General features: G+C 44.5%; 1 protein-coding gene across 1 annotated transcript in view; it reads left to right on the top strand.

Annotated features, from left to right (window-relative positions):
* The first annotated feature begins 11,296 nt into the window (after nucleotides 1–11,296).
* The window catches only part of FRMD1 (FERM domain containing 1), a 45,738-nt gene continuing 39,230 nt past the window's right edge, over nucleotides 11,297–17,804 (top strand). The window contains exon 1 of the mRNA XM_065401723.1: nucleotides 11,297–11,392. Coding sequence (XP_065257795.1) covers nucleotides 11,297–11,392 — 96 coding nt within the window. The remainder of the gene's footprint in view (nucleotides 11,393–17,804) is intronic.

Genomic DNA, 17,804 nt, shown 5'->3' with positions numbered 1-17,804 from the left:
GCTTGATTTATGTAGCCTGTACACATCCTATAAATCACACAAGTTTTGTTAATCGATATTTACTGCAGAAACTGGAGCCATGAGCCTTGTAGAAATAAACAAATTCATTATAATGAAGAACCTCTTGTCAGTAATTCAATTTGTTATGCGGAAAGAGCACTTGCAGCTACCGTGTCAATGGGGAAGGTGAGCTGGGTGATCCATTGCTCCTTAAGGGATTTGCGTAGACACGGCATTCTGCAGAGAATGCTGTGCTGAGAAAGAAATCCATGCTGTTTCTGTAGGCTTCACTCTTTCAGGGGCTCTTAAATTTATGTCTTAATATCTCTAATATATGCAAAGCAATTTGCGTGTTTTTATATAATTGTCTATAAAAGAATGTTATTAAGGTTGCAAAGTCAAGCCCTCAGAAGTGAGGAAGTGCCATAGTTAAGGATCCCTGTGCAATGTTAATTCAATCTCTTGTGCATGTGCATTATAACAGTGTCGAATAACATGATCACCATCTAGACTTTGCATAGGACTGCTCTCTCAGAGCGTGTCTTCACTGCAGAGCTTAGCCTTGTGATCGGCACCGGATTATCTTGCTTGGGTGTGTGCAGCCATGTTGCAAAGCACTACCTGAGTTAGTGTCTTCACTGGTGCGGCACTCCCAGTGTGTGCCGCCAGGATTTCTGAAAGCATGTCCCATCATTCTTAGTGCTGCAGTAAGCTAAGCCATTCTAATTCTTTCCCAGTGGATTATGGGAGAGCTTGTCTGTCCTTCTGGGCACCCATGCTGGGGGGAATTGTGGAAAGGCACTGGAGGACTATTGACATTCTACTGATTTAGGCTGTGTCCTCACTGAAAAGTGGGTGGGTTATCAGCCCAAGTGAAAACATAAACTGGGCTCTAACCCTTACGCTCAGCTGTGCCAACTAACTTGGGTTGAAAGCACCACTTACCTCGGATAAGAAGGACAAGAGGAGGGTTATTGGCCATACTCAAGTAAGAGCACGGGCTAGCTCTGCATATCAAAGTGTTTTCCCCTCTTCTCTCCAGCATTACCTCTGTCTCACCCAGGTTCAGCTTCAACCAGGGGCTTAGAGTTGGTAGATAGTGCTACTTGCACTAGAGGAGAAGGAGCTGGATATCATTTGAGTACGGTTCAGCAGTTGAGACCAGTGGCTCTCAATTTTCACACATTTCCTCCACCTCCCAGCACTGTAATATAGATGCTAAAAAGGATGAGGACTCCACAGATGCGCTCCTTGATCATCCCCAAAAGAAAGGATTGGAGCCACTTCAGAGCTTTTCCATCAACCCAAGCTACACCTTATGAGAAACGGTAATAAATGGTATCAAATGCAAAACGTTGATGCAGGAGGGCAACTACAGATGTTTTCTCTCTCATCTGTGGACAGGAGGCCACCCATGAATAGCCTGAACACTAACTGGGAGGGATCCAGTATATTGGCAAATATGTGCGATTGGGGGTGGTTTTTCCTACCTACCCTATCTTGTGCAAAAATAGGCTTGACACCAGGAGGTAGTCTGCAAAGTCTTCTCTTTTCAGAAATAATTTCTTCAGAATAGTCCAAACTATGGCATGTTTTGGGCTGGATTTTCCCTCTTCAAGAGGTGATGCCAGTCTCTGTCAGCAGGGGTGCATCGTGCTCCTGATCAAGGATCTGAAGTGCGGGTGCTGATTCGGATTTCTTCCAGCAATTCTAGTGTGCTGTGAATAGGCCAGATTTTGGTGACAAGTGTGTGTTCCATCGAAGTATGGAACACACTATACAGAAAAGTTAACGTCTCACAGAAGCTCAACAGTACCTCCATGTTATGTAGAGCTGGTTTCTGGCTTGGCATGGAGGCAGCCAGGGTTGACAAATCAACTTACTGTCTGGAAATATTCTCCAGGACACGTTTTAGCTGCTTTGATGGCTCGGTGGAGGAAAAGAAGGATCTTTTTACTTCTACTAATAACCATGGCATAAGATCTCTCTATATCTAATCTTGTTTCCCAGCAATGACACACCAGTTTTCCCCCCCACCCCCATCTCATTGCATCTCATCTGAGAACTGTGGTGATCAGCGGAAACAATGAAGGGAGGGAGTATGTAGATGCTAGCATGTTGATGGTAGTGGCCAGTGTGTCACCATAACATCTCACCAGATCTTACACTCCTTAAAGCTGCTATTTCTTATTCTAATTACAGGGAATAACTATGGTATCTCCCGGATGCCACAATGGGTAAGTGTTGATTCTTCAGATGAGGGAGGTTCCTATTTGTGTGGGGAAGGCAGAGGTTAAAAATCAAATTGGTCCCAATTTATCCAGAAATGTTTAGGTTCTTTAAATATAAAGTGATAATTCCCTGTTCTTTTCCTCAACAAAGAAAATCATGCCGTCTCACTCTAACTGTTAATTGTTTTGGGGTTAAATGAAGTGTATCATTTTTGGGATTGATTATGATACTTCAGGGCATGATGCTTGCTGTTCGGTGAAATGTATCCTGAGAGCCCATTTGAGGGTCAGCTGGTGAAATTCTGAATAGCGTATGGGAAGTGCTTTTTGAATGGCTGATGATCTTGTGTGCTTTTCCTCTGTAATGTGCTGAACAATCACTTTCTGTCACCTTCTGTCATCATAAAAGATGTGTTTCCAAAAATAATCTGTAGTGATCGATAATAAAACACCCTTCCTGGATAAGGATAATATGCACTTCAGGATAGAAACACAGAATTGCCTATGTCCACTTTCTCAATTTGAGTGTTTTCTTGCATTCTTTTTGGCCTGTGAAGTGTTACTCTCTCACTCTTTATTATGGTGGTTAATACACAGAGACTCCAATCAGGATCAGGGCCATAGTGTGTGGCACATTGTACAAACATAAAATACTCTACTAAGAACTGTCCATTCCCTTTTAGCATGCCTGTAACAAGCCTTGGGCCCAGTCTACACTTTAAAGTTAAGTTGACATAGCCACATAGGTCAGGGTGTGACGTGTTATCTGGACCGGGGACCTGCTAGGTCACTCCAATCCTTGATTCTGGGAGCCAGCCTTACCCTGCTCTGCTGTGAGAAACCCCACTCCTGGGCTGTTCACGCACAGCCTCTGGCATGTAAGCTGCTCCTTGGATTGTGCAACCGAATGACACTAGCCAATATCTCCGGTCCCAGACACAACCCTAGGAACCTCCGTCTTGCAGTGTCCAGTTATGCCTGCTGGACGCTGCAAGCTTATATAAGTTTATCAATTTCTCTGTTAAATTGACATGTACCAGGCTTGTTATCCCAAGGGGAGCCTCTGACACACTTCACACCAAACGCGCTGCTTCAGGTAGAATAAACAAACAAATTTATTAACTATAAAGATAGATTTTAAGTGATTATAAGTCAAAACATAAGTCAGATTTGGTCAAACGAAATAAAAGCAAAACACATTCTAAGCTGATCTTAACACTTCCAATGCCCTTACAATCTTAGATGCTTCCCACCACAGCCAGGCTCTCCCCTTTGATCAGTGCTTCAGTCGCTTGGTGTGGTGTCTGTAGATGTAGGTGAGAGAGAGAGAGAGAGAGAGAGCATGGCAAAGCCTTTCCCTTTTATCATGTTCTTTCTTCCCTCTTGGCTTTGCACCCCCCACCCCCCGCACCCTTTCAGAATCAGGTGAGCATTACCTCATCGCAGTTCCCAACTGACCAAAGGAAGGGGGGTGACTCACTGGAGAGTCCAATAGATGCTTTTGTTGCTGCCTAGGCCAGCGTCCTTTGTTCCTGTGAGGCTGGGCTGGGTTTGTCCCATACATGCCCCGATGAGGTGTGAACTGCCTGGGCTTATTTTAAGCCACGAGGATACATTTTCAGCCTCATAACTATATACATGAAATTATAACCTATAACATTACTGCAACAACAATTACTATAACATGACTATAACAACAATGCTCAGTGCATCATAAGCCTTCCAAAGACACCCAACATGACACAATTTGCATTGGATACCACACAATCACTTTATAAGGATGAACATGGGGGTGTAGGGTGTTCCCACGAGGTACAGAATGTCACAAGGGGTGCAAAAAATTCACTTTTCTGGCCAACAAACCTATGCCGACCTAACCCCCAGTGTAGACCCAGCTGAGTTGATGGAAGAATGCTTCTGTCAACATAGCTATCACTGTCCACTGAGGTGGTGTTCCTACAGAGATGCAGAAACCCCCCTGTCAGCAAATGTTGTGTCTACACCTCAGGGCTATGCCAGCACACCTATGGTGAGGTATCTGTGCCAGCGTAGTCTCCTTAGTTTAGAGTAGACATACCCTTGCATGCACAATACGTGCTCTGAATTGTGGACATGCCTGCCAAATACTGTTGGATTAGACTTACTTTCAGCTAGGCTAATTGCTGCGTGGTCCTAAACTCTGTCATTCTGAACCGTTTTAGTGGCAGTGTGGATGTAGGCTGTCTGAATGGTTCAACCAGTCCTCCCACTACTGTTCCACAGTTGGCTGAATCCCTTTCAGAATTTCCCAAGCAGTAGCGGACTCGGACATGTGGAATAGGTATTTGGAGGGAGTTGCTCCTGAACAGGTTTAGAACAGGGTTTAGCATGGAAGCAGAGGTGAACCGGTAATGGTTCTTGCCACAAATCAGCATTCCTAGTGTGGCTGTTTAGACAACTGAGGCATCCGTACCAGAACGAGTTTAGTGCAGATACATCTGTGATTTGGTCCCTTTAGGCCAGGGTTGAAGCATCTGAAGGGGCTACTGCCACGGTTTGTACCTGTTCAGTAGACTAACAGAAGGCTGACCTTTAGGCACTGAATTCATGGGGGGGGGGGAATGAATACTGTAGACTTCTCCCCCCACCCCACCCCCCCCCGGTGGAAATGAGGTGGCCTAATCTATACTGGGGCTTGTCTACAGGGCAAGTTAATGTGCAGCAAGCCAGGGTATGAATCTATAGTGCACCAGCTCGCTTCACACTAACACACCATTTGGACACTGCTACAGTGCACTGAAAGTCTCAGAGTGTGGCTTAGCATACTACTGCTACAACTGTGCTAAGCTCTACTTCGGGACTTTGAGCAAGCTGTTAGTGTCCACATAGGATATAGCTGCGTTGCAAACTAGCGTGCTGTAGATTCATACCCTGGCTTGCCACACAGTAACTTACTGTGTAGACAAGCCCTTTGAAAATTATCAGCTAACAGCCTGACCAGTACGTCATTTATGATGGAGGTCTTGTGAATGCAGAAATGGCAAATAACTCTAAGGCCCCCGAATTGGGGGGTGATGAAAGACTGTCAAAGCAGTTTAGTAGCAGCTACTCATGATGAATCTAGGCCTTGGCTACACTCGCGGATTAACAGCGCTGCCGCGGCAGCGCTGTGAATCGCGAGTGTAGTCGCGCCGCCCACAGCGCTGCAAGTACTCCACCTCTCCGAGGGGAATAGCTTGCAGCGCTGCGAGGGAGCGTGCAGCGCTGCAGGTGCTGATTACACTGGCGCTTTACAGCGCTGCACTTTTTTCACACCCCTGAGCGCAGCAAGTGCAGCGCTGTGAATTGCCAGTGTAGCCAAGGCCCTAGTCACTTCTGAGAGGAAACTGTTGCTTTGACTTCAGTTCCTGGGCTGAGCCTTGGTAATTGTTGCAGTCATCAACATGAATTGGTGTTACTCAGTTCAGTTCCAGTGCTGTTTGATGGAGCATAAAGTCCAATTGAGAATAGTATTATGATGCTGCTCAAGATATTTAATCAAAGGAACCGGGAAAATGCAGAGGCCCAAAAATGTTTGTTTTCCAAAGCTTTGAGATGTGAGAGTTTGTATTTTTTTTTTAATGTGCCAAATAAAACCTGTTCTGCCACTCTAAGCACTAAGATTCCTGACTGAAACAAGGAGCCTACAAATTAGTGGTTTCTTTGATTGTTTGTTTGTTATATTTGGACTTTGACAAAGCAATTACATCTTGAAATTCACTTCTCTGGGAGCTAAAACCTTAAGTCATTTTTAAAAAAGCAAAGTACCCCAGAGACAGATGATTGACTTAAGCTATATTAATTCTTCTTCAATGCCTTTTCTGGGCTCTTAGGGTTTAATTGAGGTTAAGAGGTTGGAATCTGTGGTAAACAAAAGAATGGCATATGGACAGGCTGAAATTCTGTGTATTTAAGCAAGAGCATTCCTTTTGGCCATTTGTTTTCATTGGAGAGCTGTTCCAGGTTCACAGTATAAATGTGTAAACTTGCTACACTGGTAGGTTAATAATTGCTTGGGCTCTTATCACATTCTGATATACCTCTTGAGCATAAAAGACTCACCCAGGCATGTGTTATCCGTTTCACCTGAAGGTAGGTGTTTAGATTTTTTTTTTTTTTTTTTAACATCTTCACTGCTGCTGTAATGTGTGTGTTTATTTTAAAATCCACCTCTGACACCCCCCCCCCACACACACACACCCCAAAAGAACCCCTAACCATTTTCTTAAAATTCAGGTAGATCGGGGTTTCTAAAACTTCACTGCACCGTGAGTGACCCCCTTCAGACAACAAAAATTACTACACAACCCCGGGAAGGGGGACTGAAGCCCAAGCCCTGCCGCCCGCCCGGGAGGCGGGGGGGAGCCAAAGCCTGAGCCCTCTTGTGAAATGAAAACCTCAAATCATTCTTTGATTTAAAAAAAAAAAATTAAATAATTTAAAAAAAATTGTCATTTCAAAATGACTAGTTTTAAGGTTTAAATCTTTTTTTTTATTTATTTACTACCAGCAAGAATAACCCCCCCCCCCAAAGAAACAGAGCAATAACTTACTTTTTCAAGCAATAAGGTGATAAGTAGCTTAAATGTCACTCGTTCTGATGCTTAACATCTACATTTCAGTAAAAACAGGGAACTGTTGCATTTCTGATTCACAATGCACAAACTTAATACTCAACCAAAACAGTTAGCAGTGATGATTTTAGTGGTATTTAGATCAAACATATTAGAACAATCTGTCTTAAACTTCTAATATAAACTCGCAGTAGATTAAATTGCTTATTTTAATTCTGCATCTTTGAGGCTATCCTCTTGCAGGATTCTCACTTTTGGGTCTTGAGCTCAAGAGAACTTTGGAGCAGAATTCCCACTCTTATCTTTAAAGAATATACAATGTGCTTTTCCCATGGTGTGCATCTGTATTTCTAAAAGCATTCTGGGTTTTCTCTTTTGGGATGCCAGGAATCGCTAATCTGAGGCTCATCGTACTTGGCATCATCTAAACAAGCTCATGAAAGCACAGATAAGACCCTTGAGAGTGGAAGTCACTGTATTTCTTTGTAACTCTTTTTCAAATGCTTCATTCTAGATCCCTGTTCCCAGGGCCCAGGACTTTGGGGGATTATTTCTGGCATATTGGGAGATAGCATGTGGCCCACTGTAGGTTTGGGCCATGATGAGTTAGAGAGGTTCTTTTCACTGCTTTTTCTGACCCTGAAAAGGAGCCATGTCTCAATGTCTTAAGCCAAAGAGAGTGAACAGGAGGTCTGCCACTACCCCACTCCCAGATGTTTGTCTTTGGTTTTTCCCCTTTCTTAGTTCCATTTTCCCTTGAAGTCACTGCAGTCAGACTCATTAAGGTAGCCTTCAGGGCCAAAACAGAGTCCATGGGAGCCTAGTAGAGGTGGGGCTTCCCTGTCTATTTTAGGATTTTCTATAGTGAGGACTGCTTTAGTATCTAAATACTTCCCAGGTAAATTAAGCTCCTTGGTGGACTTTTTTATTCTTCTACATGCCCTGGTAAAAGAAGCTCTTGTCTTGGATAACTTTTTTTCTTTCCTATGCCATCGATGGTAGAAAAGCTTTGTCCACATAGGAGGACCTTACATCATGCTCTGGATGAGTCTGACCTCCTCTGGAAGCTTATTCGCCAACATTAACCCCTCCTAAATAAGAAGCCTTTATCTCTGGCTTCTGCATGGACTGACCTGGGCTCTGTGAGCAGCATTGTCACTGAGGAGCATAATTGTCTTGTTGGGTCATCAATAGAGGTGTGGTTATTGCGTCCTGTCCTATTGATGGCAGGTGCCTTAGACTGGGAGCTGGTGGAATGATTAGAGCACGGGGGTGATGTGCCATTGGCAACCCATTCTACTGAAGGCCACGGCTACCCACAGTCTGGAGCCCTTGGCATTCCTTCCACCTTCAAACAACATACAGTGAATGGCCATAATCCAGTTTGGTGGTTGTAACGTTGACTTACCAGATAACAGGTCATGTCCGAGTGTATTCAGGCCAATTCACTTGTGTACTAGTACTGTATAGATCAAAGCAATTCTGTTAAAGGTATAAGTGTATTTGGTGTTTAAACTTCATTAAAACTAATAAAATGTCCCGCTTCTTGCATTGTTTTCAATTGTATGTATCCTGTTATAATGCAATAGCAAACATTTACATTTAAACACCCCTGTGACTAAATAACCCATCAAAGAAGTCTTGTGGAATGCTAATAAAGGTCTTTAACAGAAAGTGCTAATTTCAAAGCAAGTGGCCACTGCATGTGATGACTGGAGGTCAATGACTCAAAGTGCATTCCTCACTCACCGGACATCAAAGGAAAAGCCCACATGGGTAGAGCATGTCAGCAGCGACTATAAATATATGGATTCTAGGAAAGATCCTTCATCTCTGGACTGTTTGGACTTTTACAGGGAAGTGTACCAGATGCAAAGTGGAGATCCCCAGAGACAATCTGGGTACTCTGAAAGACTTTTGGGCAACTGGCAGTTTATTCCATCACTGCCACCATTTGGAATTACAAAGTGTGACTCACCTGTTTAAAATATTTTATCAGCTTTAACCTCTCAATAACTCTCATTTCCTTTTCTTAGGGCTTGTCTACACTGGCACTTTACAGCACTGCAACTTTCTCACCCAGGGGTGTGAAAAAACACCCCCCTGAGTGCTGCGATTTTCAGCGCTATAACGTGCCAGTATAGACAGTGCACTAGTGCTGGGAGCTATTCCCGTCATGGAGGTGGGGTGGTTTTTGTTGTTGTTGTTGTTGTTTTGTTTTTAGTTTTTTTTTTTTTTTTAAGAGCGCTGGATGCCGTGACTACACAAGTCACATTAAAGTGCTGCCACAGCAGCGCTTTAACGTTGCCAGTGAAGACGTGCCCTTAGCTAATAAACCTGTAGTTAGTTTTACTATAGAATTGGCTGCCAGCGTCGTCTTTGGAGTAAGATCTGGAGTACCAATTGATCTGGGATAAGTGATCAGTCTCTTGGGACTGGGAGCAACCTGATGTGGTGTGATTTTTAGCTTAAGTGACCATTATCATTAAGTTCAGTTTGTCTGGGTGGCAAGATAGACTGGAGAGCCCAAGGGGACTCTCTCTGATTCCATGGTAAGACTGTTATAGTGATCCCGGAGTTCACATTTGTTACTGGCTTGGTGAAATCTAATTATGGAACACACCACTAGCTTGGGTTGTCTGCCCTGTTTTATGGTAGTCTGCCCTGAGGTAGGCACTCACGGTCCTGATCCACTCCAGACAGCGTGTCAGAAGTGACAATGCATGGGTCGTTCTGACCAAGTCCTCATCTTTCTGGGGGGAAAGGGACAAAGTTTCTGAACAAGTTGGAGGGGAAATAAAGCTGGCTGGTTGCTTGGTTTTTGTTTTCGTCACTGACTCTGTGTGGCCTGCTAGGCTAATTGATGAGTTAAACAGGACTGCAAGGCTTCCCATCATTCATTCACGAACAGGGAAGGGAGCAGTCATTTTAAAAGCAGAAGACTGTGATCCAGTTAATTCTCCGTTTTTTATTTTGTTTTTTTTCTTATGACCAGCGTCTCCAGTATTGCCTGGGTTCAGTTTGGGCCCAGCTACTCTTCATCCAGGAGATTAACTCCTTTAGGCACATTGACCGCCTTGTAATGGTGATGGTTGCATCTGTGGCAAAAGAGAGAGAGCTGGGTGTCATCTGCATATTGTTGGTCTGCAGTTTGCAGGTGTAGGAGGCAGCAGTCCTCGTTTACTCTACTATTGTATATGCTGCTGTAAGGGAGTTGAACTAGTGCTGTACAAAGTGGTAGGGCATTTGCCTTCCATCAACAGCTGCCAATTGCCCTATGAGATGCTTCCTTGCACTGAAGAGAAATCCAGCCAGGAGCATAAATAAACCTAGCTAGCCATTGGAGAAAATCTTTAGTCTAAAGAAAATCAAGTTGCAAGGAACTAAAATAGAGTGAACTCCTCCTGTGCTGTCACCAAACCTATATGCCTGAATTATATCTGTTTGTTTATTGCTTATACATCTATTTGCCTGTAGTGACTGTAACTGGCTCTGAAGCTCTGTGTGATATCTATATGTGAGACTCTGTACTGTTGCACTATTTGTCTCATTTCTATTGTTTTTACACATACAATGGAAATCTGAGAATGTTTAACTAAGACACTTATGCTCGGCCATTAAACAGAGAGTGCACAATGGTTGTCTCAATAGAACTGTCGTACAGCAGCAGAGCTTGGCCTATGGCTCCTTACTGGCTTCTAGATGCTTTTCTCCTTTGGGACTTAAGTAAGGTCTTGCAACAATGTTCCAAGGAAAAAATGAAAATACAGACTAACTCCAGGCTCTTCTACATTGATAGACTCATGTTGAGAAATTGGATTAAATCTTTATTTGCACTGATGGTCATAAACCATCTAGGGAAAGGGCAAGTTCCTCCTGATGTTTCCTCTTCCAGAAAGTTGCCTGTGACATAGTTATTTGTTGCTAACTATTGCTTCGTAATCTCATCCCTGGCACTTTGATATTCTAAGTATGTTTAAATGTTTTGTGGCTCTATAAATCTCTGACTCAAGTGATTTTGGCTGTTCAAAGGCCGAGTGCCCCTGTTATATGCTATGCTGGTGTTAGAATTGTGGTTTATCTCTTACTGGGCAACGTAAAAGAATGACTCAGGAAAAAGGAATGTGTGCCACCTGCCAGTCCCATACAAGTTTCCTGAGGTTTGTATTCCCACCTCCAGAGTAATGTGACTGCACTGCTAATCAATAAGTGAGCTGACTAATGTCAGAATAACGTATGACGATCACTCTGTCAGTGCTGCCTTTTGAGATATTTCTGTTTACCTTGCGTATTAGAATGAAGCAAAAAACATTCTGTTTAAATACAGGCTGGCTAGTGCTCCCAGCCTTGTTCCCATGAGCATAACACTAAAGCCTTATGTTTTTGGCAGGTGTGAGGAATGAAGGGAGCCTGGTTTCAGTCCTGAGAAGAGTGCCCCAATAGCCAGCTGGAGCGGGTCAGAGAAGCTCTGCAATGAGCAGACAGCTATTGCAAAGCAGGATGCAGCAGGAATATCGGAATGTTTGCGTCCTTCTGCCCAACAGAGAGCAACTCGGTGTAACCGTCGGGGTGAGTTGTTTAAAGTTTCATTCTGAGCTCTTACTGCAAGTTTCATGGATGTTTTGTGTTGTAACTGCCAGAGCAGACAGTGATAAGGCTGAGCTTAACTTTCATTGCACTTACGAGAGTACCATATTAGTTCATTGATCAAAAGACTATTAGCTGATTTAACATAATTGGTGTTTTGCTTCCTAATTGGCTAGCCTAGCAAAAATTTACAGGATGATCGGATTAATCTCCTTTATTGCATTTGATAATGAGGACCTAATTTTTAATTCCCTTTCACTCTCAAATTGTTTTGTAACGAACTGAAATGAAAATCCAGCTTCTCAGAAACCTGAAATGCCTTGACCTTTGGAGCTCAGTGGGCAGTGCTAATTGACATCAGCTCACCCTGAAGTTTAGCTCTGTTGATCTTTCTTTTGGAAGCTGTTCTGTAAATGGGAGTCTCTCTGACAGATTTTTTTCTTTTTATAGTTGTTCTTTCTTTACTCCATTAAATGAGAGAGAATTGCATCTGTAGATTTCCAAGTACTTTGCAAAGTATTGTCATCCCCGTTTTTACTGTAGGGAAATCTGAAGCACAAAGAGAAGTGAAGTGACTTAAGCAAAGTCTCGCTCGCTGGAGCGATTCCCAAGATGGAATGCTATCCGTGATTAGATCACACTGCTGCCTTTGTAATATAGTTTGTTTATCAAGCATATGTGAGAAACTGAACCAGTGCCTGAAGCTTCTTAGTCTAGCTTGCAATCTAAATTGTGAACTGTCCATTTTGGGAATGGGGGTCTGTCTGTCTCTGTAGAGTTTTTCTAGACTTTATTTTGTCTCCATTCCCTCCCCATCCCCCCCAAAAGTCTTATTTTTAATTCAAAATGTGGCTTTAGAAAACATGCACATCAACACAGAAATATGCAAAAATCTTTACAGTCCACACAGGAATTTTCCTACTTGCCATACTTAAATCTAGTATCCCCTAAGAAAACAGCCACAGGGCTTAGGTAGATCAAGGGATTGGTAACAGACTCTGGAGCTCGTCACTTTCAATAGTTCAAAACCAGGCCAGATAAGGTGCTTTTATTTAAGCTCTTAGAAATTTATACTGGTATGGCCACCTACCCACTATCACAGCTGACCCTAAATATCCAACTTCTTGTTAGCTTTTAGCAGGGTGGGTGGAGATCCAACAGGAATGGAGACTGAACTACCCTCCCACCTTTGGGCATTGACTATACTAGAGGCGCTTCTCAGAAATTTCCTATTGTTGCCCCTCCAGCATTATCAATACCAGCAGCCTTAATATAGATGATCTGCTGGTGTTTCAAGCATCCTGTCATGTAATCCTGCCTAGTGCAGGATTAACCGACAATGGGTATCTCCGCTCCCTAATTGCGCGGTGTGATTACAGTTTGTGTAGACATGCCTGAACTAGCTTTAATCTAGCTAGTTTGGATACCAGAGCAGTGAAGCTGTGGCTTCATTATGGGCTGTACAAGTCCACCTGGAACCCTGGATAATTTCTCAGGTGGGTAGCCTACAGCGAAGCCCCTGCTAGTTAGATTGAAGGTGACTTGGGTATGTGTATACGAGCTGCAATCACACCTCATGATTGCAGGTTAGACATAACCAATGGTGCTTAAATTGGTTGTGATGTCTGGCTCCCGTGTTTAAAACTGTAGCTTGAAGCGCTTCAGGCTAATACAGTTTTAATAAGCGTAGATGGGGCCTTTAGAGTTCGGCTTTTTAGTGTAGGCAAGAATGGAAAGAATGTCAGAGGTATCGTTCCGGCCATTTATGACTCATTTCCTGAAGCCTCTTTGAAGGCCCATGTTGTTGGAAAAACTGAGGGGGATAACTGAGTGCAGCCCCTTTTGATACTTTATCTTAAAAGTGTCTAGCTCTACATATTTGCCTTTAGAGATGTGTAAGGGTTCTGTAACTTTATATCTGTCAATAGCCTTTTAATAAGTCTTTTTTGTTTATACCTGTTTTATTGGCTAAACGGATGGGAAACTTTGTTTCCTTAATGTACTTGGATGTGTCTGCGTATGAAAGAGAATAGCTGGCTGAAGCAAAACATGAACTTTGAAAATACAGTCGGGTGCAGATTGCATAAAGGATGGAACCCAACCTTTTAGCTAAATCAGGGGCCAGTAACAAAATCCACTTTTTTTTTATATGTTGAAAAACATGTGACTTAAAAAGATCCTTCCTCTTGCAAAATCTTAAAGGAACATGGGAACAATTTTCTAGCAACCTCAGTAAGGCCTTGTCTACACTGCCACTTTACAGTGCTGAAACTTTCTTGCTCAGGGGTGAGAAAAAACACCCCCCTGAGTGATGCAAGTTTCAGCGCTGTAAAGTGGCAGCGTAGACAGTACACCAGCAGTGGGAGCCGCTCTCCTCATGGGGGTGGTTTTTTACAGCGCTGGGAGAGCTTGCTAGTACCACAGCAACACAGCCACGTTAAAGCGCTGCCGCCACAGCGCTTTAACGTGGGTAGTGAACACATACCCTAAGACTTCAGATTTAATTAACACTACAACAGATAACATCTTCCACATTCATTGCTATAATAAGGCTACTGCTCAGGACTTGCATAGCACTTCACATTTTCGATATATTGTGTAAACACTAAGTAATCTTCACAAAAGCCCAGTGAGGTAGGTAAGTGTCATTAGCTTTTCAGTAGATTGAAGTGCAGATTCTCCACTTGATAAGCAAGGGATTTATGCATATAATTTCCATTACTCCTGTTAAGAGATGCCACATATATCCTGTCCATCAAGATGAGGCTATACCTGCACATTTTATGTGATCATATTTAAATCCATGGGGTAGGATTTGTACTTTAACTATTTTTGCATATCTTTAAAAACAACAACACGTACATCACAATGCTAAGGGAAAAAAGAATGTGGCTTTAAAAAAGAAAATCCCTTCCCTCTCTCAGTATCAAATGTCTCCAAGTTCACAATGTTGTTAGCATCTTCCTCTTCCTTCATTATATAAAAGATTGACATTTGAGAAGATAGGTTGTAGGGACACAGTATTTCCAAAATGCTAACTCTCGAAAGACTGCCAAGAAATCTTTAAGGAACAAAACCATAGGGAAGGATATAGGGGAACTTGCTAAGCACTCTGTGTAAATTGAAGCAAAGCGGGAGTAATCTTTCCTGAGAGGGAGGAATGTTGTTTGGGCACAGAGGCAGAGAAGGAGCACAGATGGGAAGACGTAGTCTGTGCCCTGAGGCGCTTACTTAAACCGTAGACAAAACGGTACAACTTAAAATGCACTAGGTGACAGAAGAAGGTTGTAACACTGTCACTGGCTTTATTAAAAGATATTATCTGTCGTCTTAGCTCAGCAGACTCAAGCTAACAGGCTTCAGGGAAGCATGGGGGCCTATCTTCTCCATTGCCTTCCCCCTTGTGGAGATACTGACCCCTGTAAAGTGCATATAAAACACCACCGGTCTCATTTGGCAGCATTTTACACCCACTTTGCTGAGCTGTAAAAGACTAACAAGAGGCAAAGCAGTGGAGAATTGAATCCTGTGCTTTTTGAGGAGAGGGAGAATGCACGCTCCAATACCACAGCAAGCTAGGAAAGTGAGCTCCAGGCATAAAGAATGGCTTGGCAGAACAATGCAAAGTGAGTTGTCCGGAAGAAGACATGTCAAGGGAGGGAGTATAGGAGATGAGACAAAAACTTAAGCATTACCAAAACTAAGTGCACGGCCTTGAAGATGAGAAAGATGAACTTGATACAGAAAGCGAGAGTCAGTTGAGGGATTTGAAGAGATAAGTGAACATAGGCTGCCCCATCCACATCACTCAAGTAGGCAATTTGATCAAGTTCCCTCTTCAAAAGTGTTCTAACACTTACCTTCACATGTTCAGTTTTAGAGAACTCAGTACATTAACAGGCTTCTGCTTCTCTGTAGTGTTTTGAATATGAAAGTATGTAAATACACTAATTATTTAAAATGTCTGTTATATTGATATAATGCATTCTAGAGTCTGCGTATGTCTGTGCACTGTATTCTTAGTTACCAGTATGCAGGGCCGGCTCCAGGGTTTTGGCCGCCCTAAGCAGCCCAAACAAAAAAAAAGCCGCGATCGCGATTGCTATCTGCGGCGGCAATTCGGCGGGAGGTCCTTCGCTCCCAGGCGGAGTGAGGGACCGTCCGCCGAATTGCCGCCGAATACCTGGACGTGCCGCCCCTATCCGGAGCGGCCGCCCCAAGCACCTGCTTGACAAGCTGGTGCCTGGAGCCGGCCCTGCCAGTATGCCAGCACTCTTCATTAGGATATCCCTTCCCAATGACTGGTCACAAGTAGTATGTGTGCATGCTCTATTTTGTGGGGGTGGGGAGGATGCAGACCTCAGTACACTAGCTCTTTCCTCTTGATTGCACATCATAATGAGCTAAGCAAATACCATACCTAGGAGCGTTCTCTCAACTTCAAGCGTCAGTCTCTAGTTCTAATAGGAATTGTACAGTTAACCCCACACACACCCCTACCTGTCCGTCTGACATCAGAAGGCACCCCTCTAGTGCAATTTTCATACCTCCTGGTAATGTGGTGATGACTAGCTGGCTAGTGGTACAGTGTCAGTGTTGTAGAACTGGCTTCTGGAATGACCCCTGCCCTCCTGCTGCCCAAACTGGAAGACACTTAATATGTCCGAGAGCAGGGGTAGTCTTTTTTTTTCTTTTTTTTTTTCTCCCCCCCCCCCCCCCCCCCCAAGTTCCAAATGTCTTGGTCAAGGTATAGTCAAGGTCCAGACTCCAGAGAAACATTTTTCACACTGTAAGTGCCCCTGTTCAACAAACATGCAATGCTGTGTAATATACCCAGGGGATATTGCTTATATTTTTAGTGCATTTAAATGAAAAATAATATCAAACTAGTTGGGGTTTGGTGTATTGTGAGGAATTTTTTTGTCAATCTTAAGTGAATAAGTTCAACCCGGCAGGTCATTGAATCTGCACACGGGGGGATACAGTTCTTTCTTGATGACATTAACATAGGGTGACCAGATGTCCCGATTTTATCGGGACCGTCCCGATATTTCCTTGTTTGTCCCGCGTCCCGACCGCGTCCCCAGGCTCACCATTCCTCCTCCCTCCACAAGCTCTGGAGGGAGGCCCCGGAGACGCAGGGGAAGCGCGGGGCCGGGGTGAGTGAGAGTCCGGCCTGGCCCTGAGCAGGCAGGACTCAGTCGGGCGGTAGGGAGAGGAGGGAGGCGGCCCGCGGGGCCAGACGGCGGCTGTTCCTCCCCCCCCCGGGCAGCGGGACTCGGGAGCAGCCGCTGCTGCAGCTCCCACTGCCGCGGGGGGAGGAAGCGGCCGATGGCCAAGCTCGGCGGCTGCGGCTCTGGCGCCCGGGCCTGCTGCGGGGACCCAGCAGCGCGCACGCTGCGCCCAGCCCAGCCCCTGGCCAGTCGCGTCTGGGCTGCTGCCCAGCTGGTGCTATCCTGCGGCGGCCCCTGGGCGGAGGCATCGGCAGCCCAGCCCCATTCGTTCCCCTGCGGGACCTGAGCAGGACGGGGGGCTGGGGCCTGCTGCCCCCACTCCGGGGCCGCCGCGGGATAGCACCAGCTGGGCAGCAGCCCAGACGCGACTGGCCAGGGGCTGGGCGCAGCGTGCGTGCTGCTAGATCCCCGCAGCAGGCCCAGGCTCGGGGGGTTCGGGCCCGGGCGTCCGAGCCGCAGCTGCCGAGCTTGGCCATCGGCCGTTTCCTCCCCCCGCGGCAGTGGGAGCTGCAGCAGCGGCTGCTCCCGAGTCCCGCTGCCCCGCCCCCCCTGCCATGTCCCCCCAGCGTCCCGATATTTGACTTGGGTGATCTGGTCACCCTACATTAACACTACTGGTCCCAACTGTTAACAAGTGTAGTTCTGTGCTACGCTCACAGGACAGGGTTTCAAAGGGAAGGAAGAAGGGAGTGGGAAGAAATGCAGTTGAGGCTACAGTGAACCTGGGCTTTCTGAAGTAAGGGGTGTTAGAATAGACAATGGCCCTTTATGCTGCAAAAATGCACATACGTGATTAACTTTACATACTGTGAGTTGCTTCACTGAAGGCAATGGGACTATTCAGAGTGTATAAATTCAGCATATGCTTATGTCTTTGCAGGATTATGGCCAATATTAAGTTAGCACCCAATTCTACAAACACTAAGTGCTTGACTTTACTACCATGAAGTCCCCTTGATTTCATGATACTAAAGTTAAGCATGTGTATAAGTATTTTCAGGATTGGGGCCTAAGGTACTAAGTGCTACACCTGATAAGTGTATTCAGGATCAGGCCTTTATTTATTATACTTTGTGTTATATTATTGTATCATATAATTATACTCATCAATTCTTTTTATTGTAATTTTATTATATTACCACATTATTATTTTATTTGGG

Source organism: Emys orbicularis, chromosome 3 (genome assembly GCF_028017835.1).
Source record: "Emys orbicularis isolate rEmyOrb1 chromosome 3, rEmyOrb1.hap1, whole genome shotgun sequence".
Lineage (NCBI taxonomy): Eukaryota > Metazoa > Chordata > Testudines > Emydidae > Emys > Emys orbicularis.
Note: the sequence above shows the minus strand (reverse complement) of the source record. Positions and strands in the feature narration are given on the sequence as shown.